Below are 14757 nucleotides of genomic sequence, written 5' to 3' on the forward strand. Positions count from 1 at the left end.
CGGACACGTCAACAGTTTCTTCCGAAGGTTGTGTCGGCATTTCATATCAACCAACCTATTGTGGTGCCAGTGGCTACTGACTCCTCAGTTTCATCAAAGTCCTTGGATGTTGTAAGGGCTCTGAAAATCTATGTGAAGAGGACTGCTCGTTACAGAAAATCGGACTCTCTGTTTGTCATGTATGAATCTAAGAAGATTGGGTGTCCTGCTTCTAAGCAGACGATCTCTCGCTGGATCAGGTTTACTATCCAGCATGCGTATTCTACGGCAGGATTGCCATGTCCTATGTCTGTCAAGGCCCACTCTACTCGTACGGTGGGGTCTTCATGGGCGGCTGCCCGGGGTGTCTCGGCTTTACAAATTTGCCGAGCTGCAACTTGGTCTGGGTCAAACACGTTTGCAAAGTTCTACAAGTTCGATACTTTGGCCTCTGATCATCTGAAGTTCAGTCAATCAGTTCTGCAGGAGCCTCTGCGCTCTCCCTCCCATTCTGGGAGCCTTGGTACATCCCCATGGTACTAATGTGGACCCCAGCATCCTTTACGGATTACGAGAAAAGGATTTACCGGTAGGTAACCAAAATCCTATTATTAAATCTAAGGGTTCACATACTTTGTCCACCCTGCACTGTGAATATTTACATTGTGTGTTCAATAAAAACATGAGAACATGTAATTGTTTGGGTGGTATTCGTTTCTGCAGACTGTTTGTCTATTGTTGTGACTTAGGTGAAGATCAGAACACATTTTAATTATCGATTTATGCACAAATCCAGGAAATTCCAAAGGGTTCACATACTATTTCTTGCAACTGTAAGATAATAAATCTATAAAAACATATATTTAGAGTCAGATTTGTGACATTAACTATTTCATTAATACATATTAAAATAGTATTAATAATATACAAGCATACTTGAAATGAATACAGTTCAGGTTGACACATTTTACTGTTTAGTTGGCAGTCTTTTCAGAAACATGCATCTGGATTCACAAGGTGCTTGTTAAAACATTCATTACAAAGGTACTGACTATACTGTATATTACTGCAGCTTTAGTGAATTAAGAATTTTGTTTTTCACTAAATTCTTATTTCACTAAGAACTCTTAGGGGTATATTCAATTAAAGTCGGATCCATTCCGACATGCATTTGTCGGAATGAATCCGACAAGTGCCGTTCCTGACCGTCTCAATCCGACTTTTAAAAAAAGTCTGATTGAGATGAGTGAGCTGAGAGGAGCTGTCTATTTCTTTTGTATGTTTTGTTTGAAGTCAATCATATGGACAGCTGTCCTGTTATTTTGTGTCTTAGTATTCAATTTCACTATGGGCTTGATTCCGATTTGTAAGCAATGGCAAAGTTCACACAACTGAGTGATTATCTGTCAATTACACGTATCGCGGTTGCACTGTACACACGCAAAGGCACCTTAGCAAAACCGCTCACAGTGAGGCAGAGTGATTGAGATGAAGTGACTGTTTGTGGGAGGTAGCGGAGAGTGGTGACAAAAACGCAGATGTGTTGTGACCTTTTTCGGGCCGTGTCTCTGTCTACAGCTGCGATCACATACATAGAGAATCATGGCACCAGAGTCGCTGCATGCTGTCTGCATGACTATAGACTTGGGGAATCGTTCTCCATTTCGACGTTGATGCTGTGAATGTGTACACAGTTGCGAGGACTTGGCGATGTCTCCAGTGTGCTTTTCTATTCATTACTGAGTGGCTTCTTCACCTTCATTGCTTGGCATACCTTACAACCCGGAATCATGCCCTATGTTCGTTAAACCATGTAATACTGTGTATCTCCAATATTGAAGCAGGCTGCGATGTGACAACCTACAAACAATCAGAATATTTCCAACTGCCCAAAATATTTGAGATGACTGTAAATCTTGTGAAAACCAGAGGCCTGTTCACTAATATGATTGTTAGAGAGGACAGCACAACGCTCTTTATCACAGATAAATTATTATGATGTGGGAATCGGAATGTAGGTATGCAAAAAGACAGATCTAGGATTAAATTGTAGGAGGAACCAAGTCCCAAACAGAAATATAAGGTGCATGTCAAACTGCTGTGTAAAAGTTGTAGCAGAACTCTCCTAACTTCAATGTTATTATATTAGTTATGCAATCAATTCAAATTGAGTTTACCCAATTTAAGAGATTTACTTTTATGCTCATTATTAGTATAATGAATAGCCTCATATAATTTGTGTAGTCCATTTATTACTGAACAAGAAGCCTTGATACAGATTTAGCTAACTGAATTGATATGTCTTTTTTTTTAGTCTTGGCATTTCCATTGAACTTGCTTTTTTGATACAGTTAATCTCTGAAGTTCCCCTTGATTTACTGCAACTCAGTACTCTAGTCACTAACTTGTAGTAGCATTTACAGGTATTCAAAGAGAGCACAAAGCTATAAAACAAAACAAAACACAAAACGACTAGTTTTTTAAATACATTGGTGCTACTATTTTGTCAAGTAAAATAAAAAATATTTGCTTTCAGATATTACAGGTGTTAACTTGGATATTGGGGACTGTGGTCTTGAAAGCACTTACATCCATGCTACTTGGAGTTAGAGATGATGTGAGTATATTTGTTGGGACATAGAGATTTAGGGCCTGATTCAGAGCTGGAGCCGTAAACCTAACTTTATGATGCTGGTTGCAGCTGTGTATGAGGTTGCTGGCGTTAGAGACGGCGACGATGTACCATGGGTGCTATGGGAATGATATGGGTAGGTTCGTAAACGCTCAATCGCATTACCGCAGCAACAAAAGCTGTGTTGTGAGAAATTTTAAAAGAAGACATTACACAAGCCATAGGCAGCTGCTTAGGAGTCTGGTCAGTTGCGTCAACGGTGGAGCACTTCAACCCATCCAATGGAGTTGCACTTTCCACAGACATTGAAAGTGGGTGTTTCAGGGTCTACGCAGGTCGTTGCACTCTAGTACAAAAGGGTAATGCTGAAACTGACATTTACATATTTTTGCTGATGTGAATCCATAAGAAATCGCAACTGCTCATGCGTAGCGTCCACCACCCACTGAATTGCGTCCTTGGATGCACACAAGCACAGTTTTTAGTAAAAGTAGTGTGGAACACAGTGCCTGATCTTGTGAGCTTCCATGTGATCTTTTAACTAAATTTTTATCCTTTTATGTCTATAAATCCCAAATCATGAAAAAACATTAGCATACAAGATGAGCACAATTTTAACAGAATCCTTAAAAATTTCTTTCAGTAAAAAAAAATCAGTACTTTTTAGAATGTTTACCTGATGACACAAAGTCCTGTTGTAACACACACATTTTTTTTTAATTATGTTTATTAGAACATGCAGAGTATGTTTTATAGCATTATAGTACCAATCTTTGAACATTTCTTCCTTTGAATCTGGTATCCAGGAGAGTTGCACTAGCAAGCATGTTCCTATCTTTTAATAAAGTATTGTAACTTTGAATATTTTAAATCTGTCTCCACTGACAAGTATGACGGATAGTTTTATTTCTGCCATATGATCAGGAATATCTGATGGAAGTGTACTACTGTGTGATTCAGCTGCAGTGGATGCTGAAGAAATTGGATTTCATATCTTCAGGGAGTTCTGGAGCTGAACCTAGCAGACTTCCTTATCCAGTACCTTACACTTCTTAGTCATTCAACGTTCCTATTATTAGTTTCTTCAAGACTGCAGTTACAATGGAAAGTATATTTTGCAGAGTACTGAACTTTGATGTCGTGAAGGAGATTTAGGCCATAGGATGGACAACCATTTGCTTTAATATGATAGTAGCAAGGGAAATTGGAATAAATACTCATATTACGTTGTATGAAAATACTTTACCATGTCAGTCAACTCTAAGACTTCACATATTTGCTATTGATAAACCCTCACTTGTAACTGTATAATGTACACATTTGTAGTGCAGGAAAGGACCCCTTCACATTCTAGAACAGCCTGAATTCTTTGAAGTGGATTCTATAAGGTCCCAGAAACATTCCTTAGAGATTCTGGTTCATGTTAACATGATAACATCAGGCTGTTGCTGTAGATTTGTCAGCTGTACATTCATACTGTAAATATTCCATTCCACCACATCCCGAAGGTGATTTATTTAATTGAGTTCTGGGGACTGGATTCTATTGGAATACACTGAATTGAATGTCACATTTGTGGAATCAGCTTCAGATGATGTTTTTGTGACATTGTTGTCCTGATGAAACTATCCTTTAAAAGATAGGTAGGTAGGTTGTCAAAAAGTGATGTTCAATGTCCACAAAAGTCCCAGTTAGGCTGTTGTATTTAACAAGGCATAATGGCTTCATGTGGCTTATGCCAAATTCTGACCCTACCATCCGCATGTTGCAGTCGAAATCTAGGTTTGTCAGACCAGTCAACTATTCAAAACTAACCGTCAAGTTATGAAGCTCTTGTATCACTACTAATTTCTGTTACGTCCTAGAGGATGCTGGGGTCCACATTAATACCATGGGGTATAGATGGGTCCACTAGGAGCCATTGGCACTTTAAGAGTTTGAGAGTGTGGGCTGGCTCCTCCCTCTATGCCCCTCCTACCAGACTCAGTTTAGAAAATGTGCCCGGAGGAGCCGGTCACAGCTAGGGGAGCTCTACAGAGCTTCTCTGGTAAAAGTTTATTTTTAGCGTTTATTATTTTACAGGGAGGCGGCTGGCAACAGCCTCCCTGCTTCGTGGGACTAAGGGGGGGAGTAGTGTCCGCCCTGCGGGGTCTGAGCCACTATCTCCGCTGACAGGACACTGAGCTACTGAGGGGATCGAACGTTCCCCGCCACAGGGGATCGCTCACCCCGGCAGCATGCCGCCACCCCCTTACAGAGCCAGAAGATCAGTGGCAAGTCAGTCACCGGCCCCCCTAGCAAAACGTAGAGCCGGTGTGAAGATGGCGGCAACAGGGTATAGATCGCAGTACTAACTGCACTCCGGGGCTCAGCGGTACATAGTGCGGTGCTGTGAGGGGAGCCCTGAGCCAGCGCCTACACCCTACACTGACCTCTAAGCCTGTCGGGGTCCCAGGATCGCTGCCAGTATACTCTCCAGAAGAATGGGAAGACAACGCCATTAAGGGGGCGGAGCTTCTCAGAGCGGACCCAGCAGCATTCAGCACCATTTTTATGCCTGCAGAAACGCTGTCAGTGAAGAGCAGTCCCTCCATATCAACTCCAGCTATCTCTCACTGTACCAGGGGGTTGTTGAAGGGGGTGGAGGCTGTGTACAGACTGTGTAAGATGCTCAGTCAGCGCTGGTTGGGGTCTCCCTATACCTTGAAAGCGCTGTGTGTGGGTTGGCTCCAATCTCTGTGTCTCTCTTGCCATTCTTGGTGGTGAAACTCTGTCTATCCGTGTGTGTGTGTGTGTGTGTGTGTGTGTGTGTGTGGAGTGTCTGGGGTCTCCATATAGCGATGTCCAGGGATTGCACTGTTTTAGCGCAGATACCAGCAAGGAGCCTGAATGGTTATCCTCTATCAAATGTATGATTTCTCAGATTTCTACTAGGGTTGCACAGAATGAATATGCAACTCAGGTTTTACAGAACTCTATGGCAGTTTGGTGCGGTTCTGTTACCTCAGGGCCCCCCTCTGTATGTGCCCACAAACGTGCTCTTGCCCAGATTATGCAAGATGACACGGATACCGATTCTGACACGGCAGACGGTGATGGGGTTGTGCTCAGGGGGGCCGCATCTCTTGCTAAAGGGGTGCAGTTGATGGTAGAGGCTATTAGGGATGTGTTGAATATTGCAGATACAACACCTGAGCAGGTTGAGGAGGCTTACTTCACTGACAATAAGAAAGCCTCGCTAACCTTCCCTGCGTCCAAAGAATTAAATGCTATTTCTCTAACGTCCTAGTGGATGCTGGGGACTCCGTAAGGACCATGGGGAATAGACGGGCTCCGCAGGAGACAGGGCACTCTAAGAAAGAATTAGGTCTACTGGTGTGCACTGGCTCCTCCCTCTTTGTCCCTCCTCCAGACCTCAGTTAGAATCTGTGCCCGGACAGAGCTGGGTGCACTTTAGTGAGCTCTCCTGAGCTTGCTAATAAGAAAGTATTTTGTTAGGTTTTTTACTTTCAGAGAGATCTGCTGGCAACAGACTCTCTGCTACGTGGGACTGAGGGGGAGAGAAGCAAACCTACTAACTGCGGATAGGTCGTGCTTCTTAGGCTACTGGACACTATTAGCTCCAGAGGGATCGAACACAGGAACTCACCCTTGGTCGTCCGATCCCGGAGCCGCGCCGCCGTCCCCCTCGCAGAGCCAGAAGCAGGGGGGGGCGCCCTGGGCAGCAATTAAGTACCTCTGGCATAAAAAGAGCATATATACAGTTGGGCACTGTATATATGCATGAGCCCCCGCCATTATTTTGCACAAAATCGTGGGACAGAAGCCCGCCGCTGAGGGGGGCGGGGCTACTTCCTCAGCACTCACCAGCGCCATTTTCTCTCCACAGCTCCGCTGAGAGGAAGCTCCCCAGGCTCTCCCCTGCAGAATCACGGTAGAAAGAGGGTAAAAAAAGAGGGGGGGCACATAAATTTAGCGCAAAATCACTAATACAGCAGCTACTGGGTAAACACTAAGTTACTGTGTAATTCCTGGGTTATATAGCGCTGGGGTGTGTGCTGGCATACTCTCTCTCTGTCTCTCCAAAAGGCCTTGTGGGGGGTCTGTCCTCAAATAGAGCATCCCCTGTGTGTGTGGTGTGTCGGTACGATTGTGTCGACATGTTTGACGAGGAAGGCTATGTGGAGGCAGAGCAGGTGCAGATGAATGTGGGGTCGCCGCCGACGGCGCCGACACCTGATTGGATGGATATGTGGAAGGTGTTAAATGATAATGTAAACTCCTTGCATAAAAGGTTGGATAAAGCTGAAGCCTTGGGACAGTCAGGGTCTCAACCCATGCCTGATCCTACAGCGCAGAGGCCGACAGGGTCTCAGAAGCGCCCACTATCCCAGATTGTTGACACAGATATCGACACGGATTCTGACTCCAGTGTCGATGGCGATGATGCAAAGTTGCAGCCTAAAATGGCTAAAGCCATCCGCTGCATGATTATAGCAATGAAGGATGTATTGCACATTTCAGAGGTAAAACCTGTCCCTGACAAGAGGGTTTATATGTTTGGGGAAAAAAGGCAAGAAGTGACTTTTCCCCCTTCACATGAGTTAAATGAGTTATGTGAAAAAGCTTGGGATTCTCCTGATAGGAAAGTGCTGATTTCCAAACGGTAACTTATGGCGTATCCTTTCCCGCCAACGGACAGGTTACGCTGGGAATCCTCCCCTAGGGTAGACAAAGCTTTGACACGCTTATCTAAGAAGGTGGCCCTGCCATCACAGGATACGGCCTCCCTAAAGGATCCTGCGGATAGGAAGCAGGAAGGTATCCTGAAGTCCGTTTATACACATTCAGGTACCCTACTGAGGCCGGCAATTGCGTCGGCCTGGATGTGTAGTGCTGTAACAGCATGGACAGATACCCTGTCTGAGGAAATTGATACCTTGGACAAGGATACTATATTACTGACCCTGGGGCATATAAGAGACGCTGTCCTATATATGAGGGATTCCCAGAGAGACATTTGCCTACTGGGCTCTAGAATAAATGCAATGTCAATTTCTGCCAGAAGGGTCCTGTGGACTCGGCAATGGACAGGTGATGCCGACTCAAAAAAGCACATGGAGGTTTTACCTTATAAGGGTGAGGAATTATTTGGGGACGGTCTCTCGGACCTAGTTTCCACAGCTACGGCTGGGAAGTTAAATTTTTTGCCATATATTTCCTCACAACCTAAGAAGGCACCGTATTACCAAATGCAGTCCTTTCGATCGCAAAGAGGCAAGAAAGTCCGAGGTGCGTCTTTTCTTGCCAGAGGCAGGGGTAGAGGATAGAAGCTGCACAATACAGCTTGTTCCCAGGAACAGAAGTCCTCCCCGGCTTCCACTAAATCCACCGCATGACGCTGGGGCTCCACAGGTGGAGCCAGGAGCGGTGAGGGCGCGTCTCCGAAATTTCAGCCACCAGTGGGTTCGCTCACAGGTGGATCCCTGGGCTATACAGAATTCGAAATGATGCCCCTTCACCGTTACCTCAAATCGGCCCTGCCAGCTTCCCCCATAGAAAGGGAAGTAGTGTTAGCGGCAATTCACAAATTATATCTCCAGCAGGTGGTGGTACAGGTTCCCCTCCCTCAACAGGGAAGGGGTTACTATTCCACAATGTTTGTGGTTCCGAAACCGGACGGTTCGGTCAGACCCATATTGAATTTAAAATCCCTGAACATTTACCTGAAAAGGTTCAAGTTCAAGATGGAATCGCTCAGGCGGTTATTGCGAGCCTTGAAGAGGGGGATTTTATGGTGTCTCTGGACATAAAGGATGCTTACCTGCATGTCCCCATTTATCCACCTCATCAGGAGTACCTCAGATTTGTGGTACAGGACTGTCATTACCAATTCCAGACGTTGCCGTTTGGTCTGTCCACGGCACCGAGAATATTTACCAAGGTAATGGCGGAAATGATGGTGCTCCTGCGGAAGCAAGGAGTCACAATTATCCCATACTTGGACGATCTCCTCATAAAGGCGAGGTCCAGAGAGCAGTTGCTGATCAGCGTAGCACACTCTCGGGAGGTGTTACTACAGCACAGCTGGATTCTGAATATTCCAAAGTCGCAGCTGATTCCTACGACGAGACTGCCCTTCCTGTGCATGATTCTGGACACAGACCAGAAGAAGGTGTTTCTTCCGGAGGAGTAGGCCCAGGAGCTCGTGACTCTGGTCAGAGACCTCTTAAAACCAAAACGGGTGTCGGTGCATCAATGCACGCGAGTCCTGGGAAAGATGGTGGCGTCATACGAAGCCATTCCCTTCGGCAGGTTCCATGCGAGAGTGGTCCGGATCGCATCTTCAGATGCATCGGCTGATCACCCTATCCCCCAGGGCCAGGGTGTCTCTTCTGTGGTGGCTGCAGAGTGCTCACCTTCTCGAGGGCCGCAGGTTCGGCATACAGGACTGGATTCTGGTGACCACGGATGCAAGCCTCCGAGGGTGGGGGGCAGTCACTCAGGGAAGAAACTTCCAGGGGCTGTGGTCCAGTCAGGAGACTTGTCTGCACATCAATATCCTGGAACTAAGGGCCATATACAACGCCCTGAGTCAAGCGGAGCCTCTGCTTCGCAACCCACCGGTGCTGATTCAGTCAGACAACATCACCGCAGTGGCTCATGTAAACCGCCAGGGTGGCACAAGAAGCAGGGTGGCGATGGCAGAAGCCACCAGAATTCTTCGCTGGGCGGAGAATCACGTGCAAGCACTGTCAGCAGTGTTCATTCCGGGAGTGGACATCTGGGAAGCAGACTTCCTCAGCAGGCACGACCTCCACCCGGGAGAGTGGGGACTTTATCAAGAAGTCTTCACACAGATTACAAATCGATGGGAACTGCCACAGGTGGACATGATGGCATCCCGCCTAAACAAAAAGCTACAAAGGTATTGCGCCAGGTCAAGAGACCCTCAGGCGATAGCTGTGGACGCCCTGGTAACACCGTGGGTGTTCCAGTCGGTTTATGGGTTTCCTCCTCTTCCTCTCATACCCAAGGTGCTGAGAATCGTAAGGAAAAGAGGAGTGAGAGCAATACTCATTGTTCCAGATTGGCCAAGAAGGACTTGGTATCCGGAACTGCAAGAAATGCTCACAGAGGACCCATGGCCTCTGCCTCTCAGACAGGATCTGTTGCAACAGGGGCCCTGTCTGTTCCAAGACTTACCGCGGCTGCGTTTGACGGCATGGCGGTTGAACGCCGGATCCTAGCAGAGAAAGGCATTCCGGATGAAGTTATTCCTACGCTGATAAAGGCTAGGAAAGACGTGACAGCAAAACATTATCACCGTATATGGCGAAAATATGTTGCTTGGTGTGAGGCCAGGAAGGCCCCTACAGAGGAATTCCAGCTGGGCCGTTTCCTTCACTTCCTACAGTCGGGAGTGACTATGGGCTTAAAATTAGGGTCCATCAAGGTCCAGATTTCGGCCCTATCCATTTTCTTTCAAAAGGAACTGGCTTCTCTTCCTCAAGTTTAGACGTTTGTAAAGGGAGTGCTGCATATTCAGCCCCCTTTTGTGCCACCAGTGGCACCTTGGGATCTTAACGTGGTGTAGAGTTTCCTGAAATCTCACTGGTTTGAGCCACTTAAGACCGTGGAGTTAAAATATCTCACGTGGAAAGTGGTCATGCTATTGGCCTTCGCTTCGGCTAGGCGTGTGTCAGAATTGGCGGCTTTGTCATGTAAAAGCCCCTATCTGGTTTTCCATATGGACAGGGCAGAATTACGGACTCGTCCGCAATTTCTGACGAAGTTGGGGTCATCTTTTCATTTGAACCAACCTATTGTGGTGCCTGTGGCTACTCGTGACTTGGAGGATTCCAAGTTACTAGATGTAGTCAGGGCTTTGAAGATTTATGTAGCCAGAACATCTGGAGTCAGGAAAACTGACTCGCTGTTTATCCTGTATGCATCCAACAAGCTGGGTGCTCCTGCTTCAAAGCAAACTATTGCTCGCTGGATCTGTAACACGATTCAGCAGGCTCATTCTGCGGCTGGATTGCCGCCTCCAAAATCAATAAAGGCCCATTCCACAAGGAAGGTGGGCTCTTCTTGGGCGGCTGCCCGAGGGGTCTCGGCATTACAGCTTTGCCGAGCAGCTACTTGTCGGGTTCAAACACTTTTGCAAAATTCTACAAGTTTGATACCCTGGCTGAGGAGGACCTTGTGTTTGCTCATTCGGTGCTGCAGAGTCATCCACACTCTCCCGCCCGTTTGGGAGCTTTGGTATAATTCCCATGGTCCTTACGGAGTCCCCAGCATCCACTAGGACGTTAGAGAAAATAAGATTTTACTCACCGGTAAATCTATTTCTCGTAGTCCGTAGTGGATGCTGGGCGCCCGTCCCAAGTGCGGACTTCTTCTGCAATACTTGTGTATAGTTATTGCTTAAATAAGGGTTATGTTATGTTTGCATCAGGTTGTCTGATGCTCTGTTATTGTTCATACTGTTAACTGGGTAAGTGTATCACGAGTTAAACGGTGTGATTGGTGTGGCTGGTATGAGTCTTACCCTGGATTCCAAAATCCTTTCCTTGTACTGTCAGCTCTTCCGGGCACAGTTTCCTTAACTGAGGTCTGGAGGAGGGACATAGAGGGAGGAGCCAGTGCACACCAGTAGACCTAAATCTTTCTTAGAGTGCCCTGTCTCCTGCGGAGCCCGTCTATTCCCCATGGTCCTTACGGAGTCCCCAGCATCCACTATGGACTACGAGAAAAAGATTTACCGGTGAGTAAAATCTTATTTTTTGAGAAAGCATGGGAAAACCTGGAGAAAAAATTCCAGATCCCTAGAAGGGTTTTGGTTGCTTTCCCCTTACCTGAGGAGGATAGGAAAAAATGGTAAAACCCACCCATAGTGGCGTCCAGACTCTCGAAAAAGGTGGTTTTACCTGTTCCAGGATCTACCGCCTTAAAGGAGCCGGCTGATCGCAAAATTGATACTATGCTCAAATCCATATACACGGCTTCAGGGGCGATTCTGCGTCCCACTATTGCCTGTGCATGGATTTCCAAAGCTATAGTAAAGTGGTCAAGCACGTTACTTGAGGATTTGGATACAATGAATAAAAGTGATGTTGAATTGTTTTTACGTAACATTCAGGATTCTGCAGGATTTATGGTGGCATCCATGAAAGACCTGGGTTCCATGGCTGCAGGGATATCTTCCATGTCTGTCTCAGCTTGTAGGGGACTTTGGCTGCGCCAGTAGTCTGCTGATGCGGAATCCAGGAGAGGTGTGGAGACCCTACCCTACACAGGTCATGCTCTCTTTGGGGAAGCGTTTGGTGCATGGATCTCCACGGCTACAGCGGGTAAGTTACCTTTTCTTCCCTCAACTGCACCTGCTACGAAAAAACCTTTTTCTTCAGCTGCATCACAGTCCTTTCGGATTGCTAAAACAAGATTGGCCAAACCATCCAACACCTTCTGTAGAGGAGGTCGGCCAAAATCCAAGAAACCTGCCGCTGCGGGTTCCCAGGAACAGAAGCCTGCTTCAGGTACGCCAAAGTCCTCAGCATGACGGTGGACCGCATAGCCTGGAGGTAGGGCCGGTGGGGGCGAGACTCAGACATTTAAGTCACGTCTGGCTGTCATCCGGCCTGGATCCCTGGGTACAAGATACTGTGTCCCAGGGGTACCGGCTGGAATTTAAAGATCTCCCTCCTCACCGGTTCTTCAAATCAGGCTTGCCAGCTTTGCCGGCAGACAGGTCTATCCTACAGCGAGCCATCCAGAAGTTGGTGGAGGCACAGGTTATTCTACCAGTTCCTCCCCAGATGCAAAACAAGGGTTACTATTCAAACCTTTTCGTGGTACCGAAACCGTATGGTCGGTCAGGCCCATTCTGAACTTAAAATCACTAAACCCCTTTCTGAGGGAGTTCAAGTTCAAAATGGAGTCTCTAAGGGCAGTGATATCCGGTCTGGAGGAGGGGGAATTCCTGGTATCCCTGGATATGAAGGATGTGTACCTCCACATTCCAATTTGGGCGCCGCATCAAGCTTATCTACAATTCGACCTATTGTACTGTCCGTTTCAATTCCAGGCCCTGCCATTCGGCCTCTCCACAGCACCGAGGGTATTCACCAAGGTGATGGCGGAAATTATGGTTCTTCTCCGCAGACTGGGTGAACATAATTCCATATCTGGACGATCTGCTGATAAAAGCATCGTCCAAGGAGAAGCTGTTACAGTCCTTAGCTCTCATGACCCAGCTTCCCAGGGAACATGGTTGGATCCTGAATCTTCCAAAATCACATTTGGAACCAACCAGGAGGTTGTCATTTCTGGAAATGATCCTCGACACGTAAGTGCAGAGGGTGTTTCTTCCAGAGGAAAAAGCGTTGGTGATACAAACAATGGTCCGGGATGTCCTGAAACCAGCACGGGTGTCGGTTCATCAGTGCATTCGCCTTCTGGGGAAGACGGTGGCCTCTTACGAGGCTCTGCAGTACAGGAGATTTCATGCTCTGTCCTTCCAACTGGATCTCCTGGACAAATGGTCGGAATGTCATCTACACATGCACAAGGCCAGGATTTCACTCCTCTGGTGGCTGCAATTACCTCAACTTCTGGATGGCCGCAGGTTCGGGATTCAGGACTGGATCCTTCTAACCACGGATGCAAGTCTCCGGGGCTGGGGCGCAGTCACTCAAGGGGAAACCTTCCAAGGAAGGTGGTCAAGTCTGCAAGCCGGCCTGCCGATAAACATTCTGGAACTAAGAGCCATCTACATTGGTCTTCTCCAATTGGCCCATCTTCTGAGATATCGAGCCATTCAAGTGCAGTCGGACAATGTAATGACAGTGGCTTACATAAACCGACAGGGTGGAACAAAGAACAGAGCTGCAATGTCAGAGGTAACAACAATCATCCTCTGGGCAGAAAAACATGCGTTGGAGCGGTCGGCATTCTTCATTCCGGGAGTAGAAAACTGGGAAGCGGACTTCCTTAGCAGACACGATCTCCATCCAGGAGAGTGGGGCCACCAACCGGAGGTGTTCAAGGAGGTGACAAATCTTTGGGCGCAAGCCATGGCGGTGGACGCCCTAGTGACTCCATGGGTGTTCCATTCGTTATACGTGTTTTCTTGACTTCCACTCATTCCAAGGGTTCTAAAACTGATAAAGAGAACAAGAGTTCAGGCAATCCTCATTGTTCGGACTGACCAAGAAGGGCTTGGTACGCGGATCTTCTGGATCTACTGCTAGAAGAGCTGAGGCCTCTTCCTGTTCGGGATGACCTACTACAGCAGGGGCCGTTCGCTTATCAAGACTTACCACGGCTACGTTTGATGGCATGGAGGATGAACGCCAGATATTAGCTCGAAAGGGCATCCCGAACAAGGTTATTCCTACCCTGATACATGCTAGGAAAGGAGTAACGTCAAAGCATTACCATCGCATTTGAAAAAAGTATGTGTCTTGGTGTGAATCCAAGAAGTTTCCTACGGTGGAGTTTAAACTTGGAAGATTTCTCCTCTTCCTCCAGGCAGGTGTGGATATGGGCCTGAGATTAGGTTCCGTAAAGGTCCAGATTTCGTCCCTATCCATTTTCTTCCAGAAACAGTTGGCTGCCCTCCCTGAGGTTCAGACCTTTTTGAAGGGAGTACTGCACATCCAGCCTCCCTTTGTGCCGCCTACAGCGCCTTGGGATCTTAACGTGGTGTTGCCGTTCCTCCAGTCGGACTGGTTTGAGCCCCTACAGGAGGTTGAGACCAAGTTTCTCACATGGAAGGCTGTCACTTTGTTGGCCTTAACTTCTGCTAGACGTGTGTCGGAGTTGGGGGCTTTGTCATGTAAAAGCCCCTACTTGATCTTCCATGAAGATAGAGCTGAGCTCCGGACATGTCCGCAGTTCCTTCCGAAGGTTGTGTCGACCAACCTATTGTGGTGCCAGTGGCTACTGACTCCTCAGTTTCATTAAAGTCCTTGGATGTTGTAAGGGCTCTAAAAATCTATGTGAAGAGGACTGCTCGTCCCAGAAAATCGAACTTTCTGTTTGTCCTGTATGATCCCAAGAAACTTAGGTGTCCTGCTTCTAAGCAGACAATCTCTCGCTGGATCAGGTTCCAGCAGGATTGCCGTGCCCTACGTCTGTTA

At 47.0% G+C, this 14757-nt stretch overlaps 1 protein-coding gene across 2 annotated transcripts in view; it reads left to right on the plus strand.

Moving 5' to 3' along the window:
• Positions 1–14757, plus strand: part of DPY19L1 (dpy-19 like C-mannosyltransferase 1) — a 595286-nt gene that overhangs the window by 361958 nt on the left and 218571 nt on the right. For both annotated transcript variants that reach the window (XM_063922533.1, XM_063922534.1), the window contains one exon: positions 2516–2596. In XM_063922533.1, the coding sequence (XP_063778603.1) occupies positions 2516–2596 (81 nt within the window). The remainder of the gene's footprint in view (positions 1–2515; positions 2597–14757) is intronic.

The sequence above is a fragment of the Pseudophryne corroboree genome, chromosome 5 (genome assembly GCF_028390025.1).
Source record: "Pseudophryne corroboree isolate aPseCor3 chromosome 5, aPseCor3.hap2, whole genome shotgun sequence".
Taxonomy (NCBI): Eukaryota; Metazoa; Chordata; class Amphibia; order Anura; family Myobatrachidae; genus Pseudophryne; species Pseudophryne corroboree.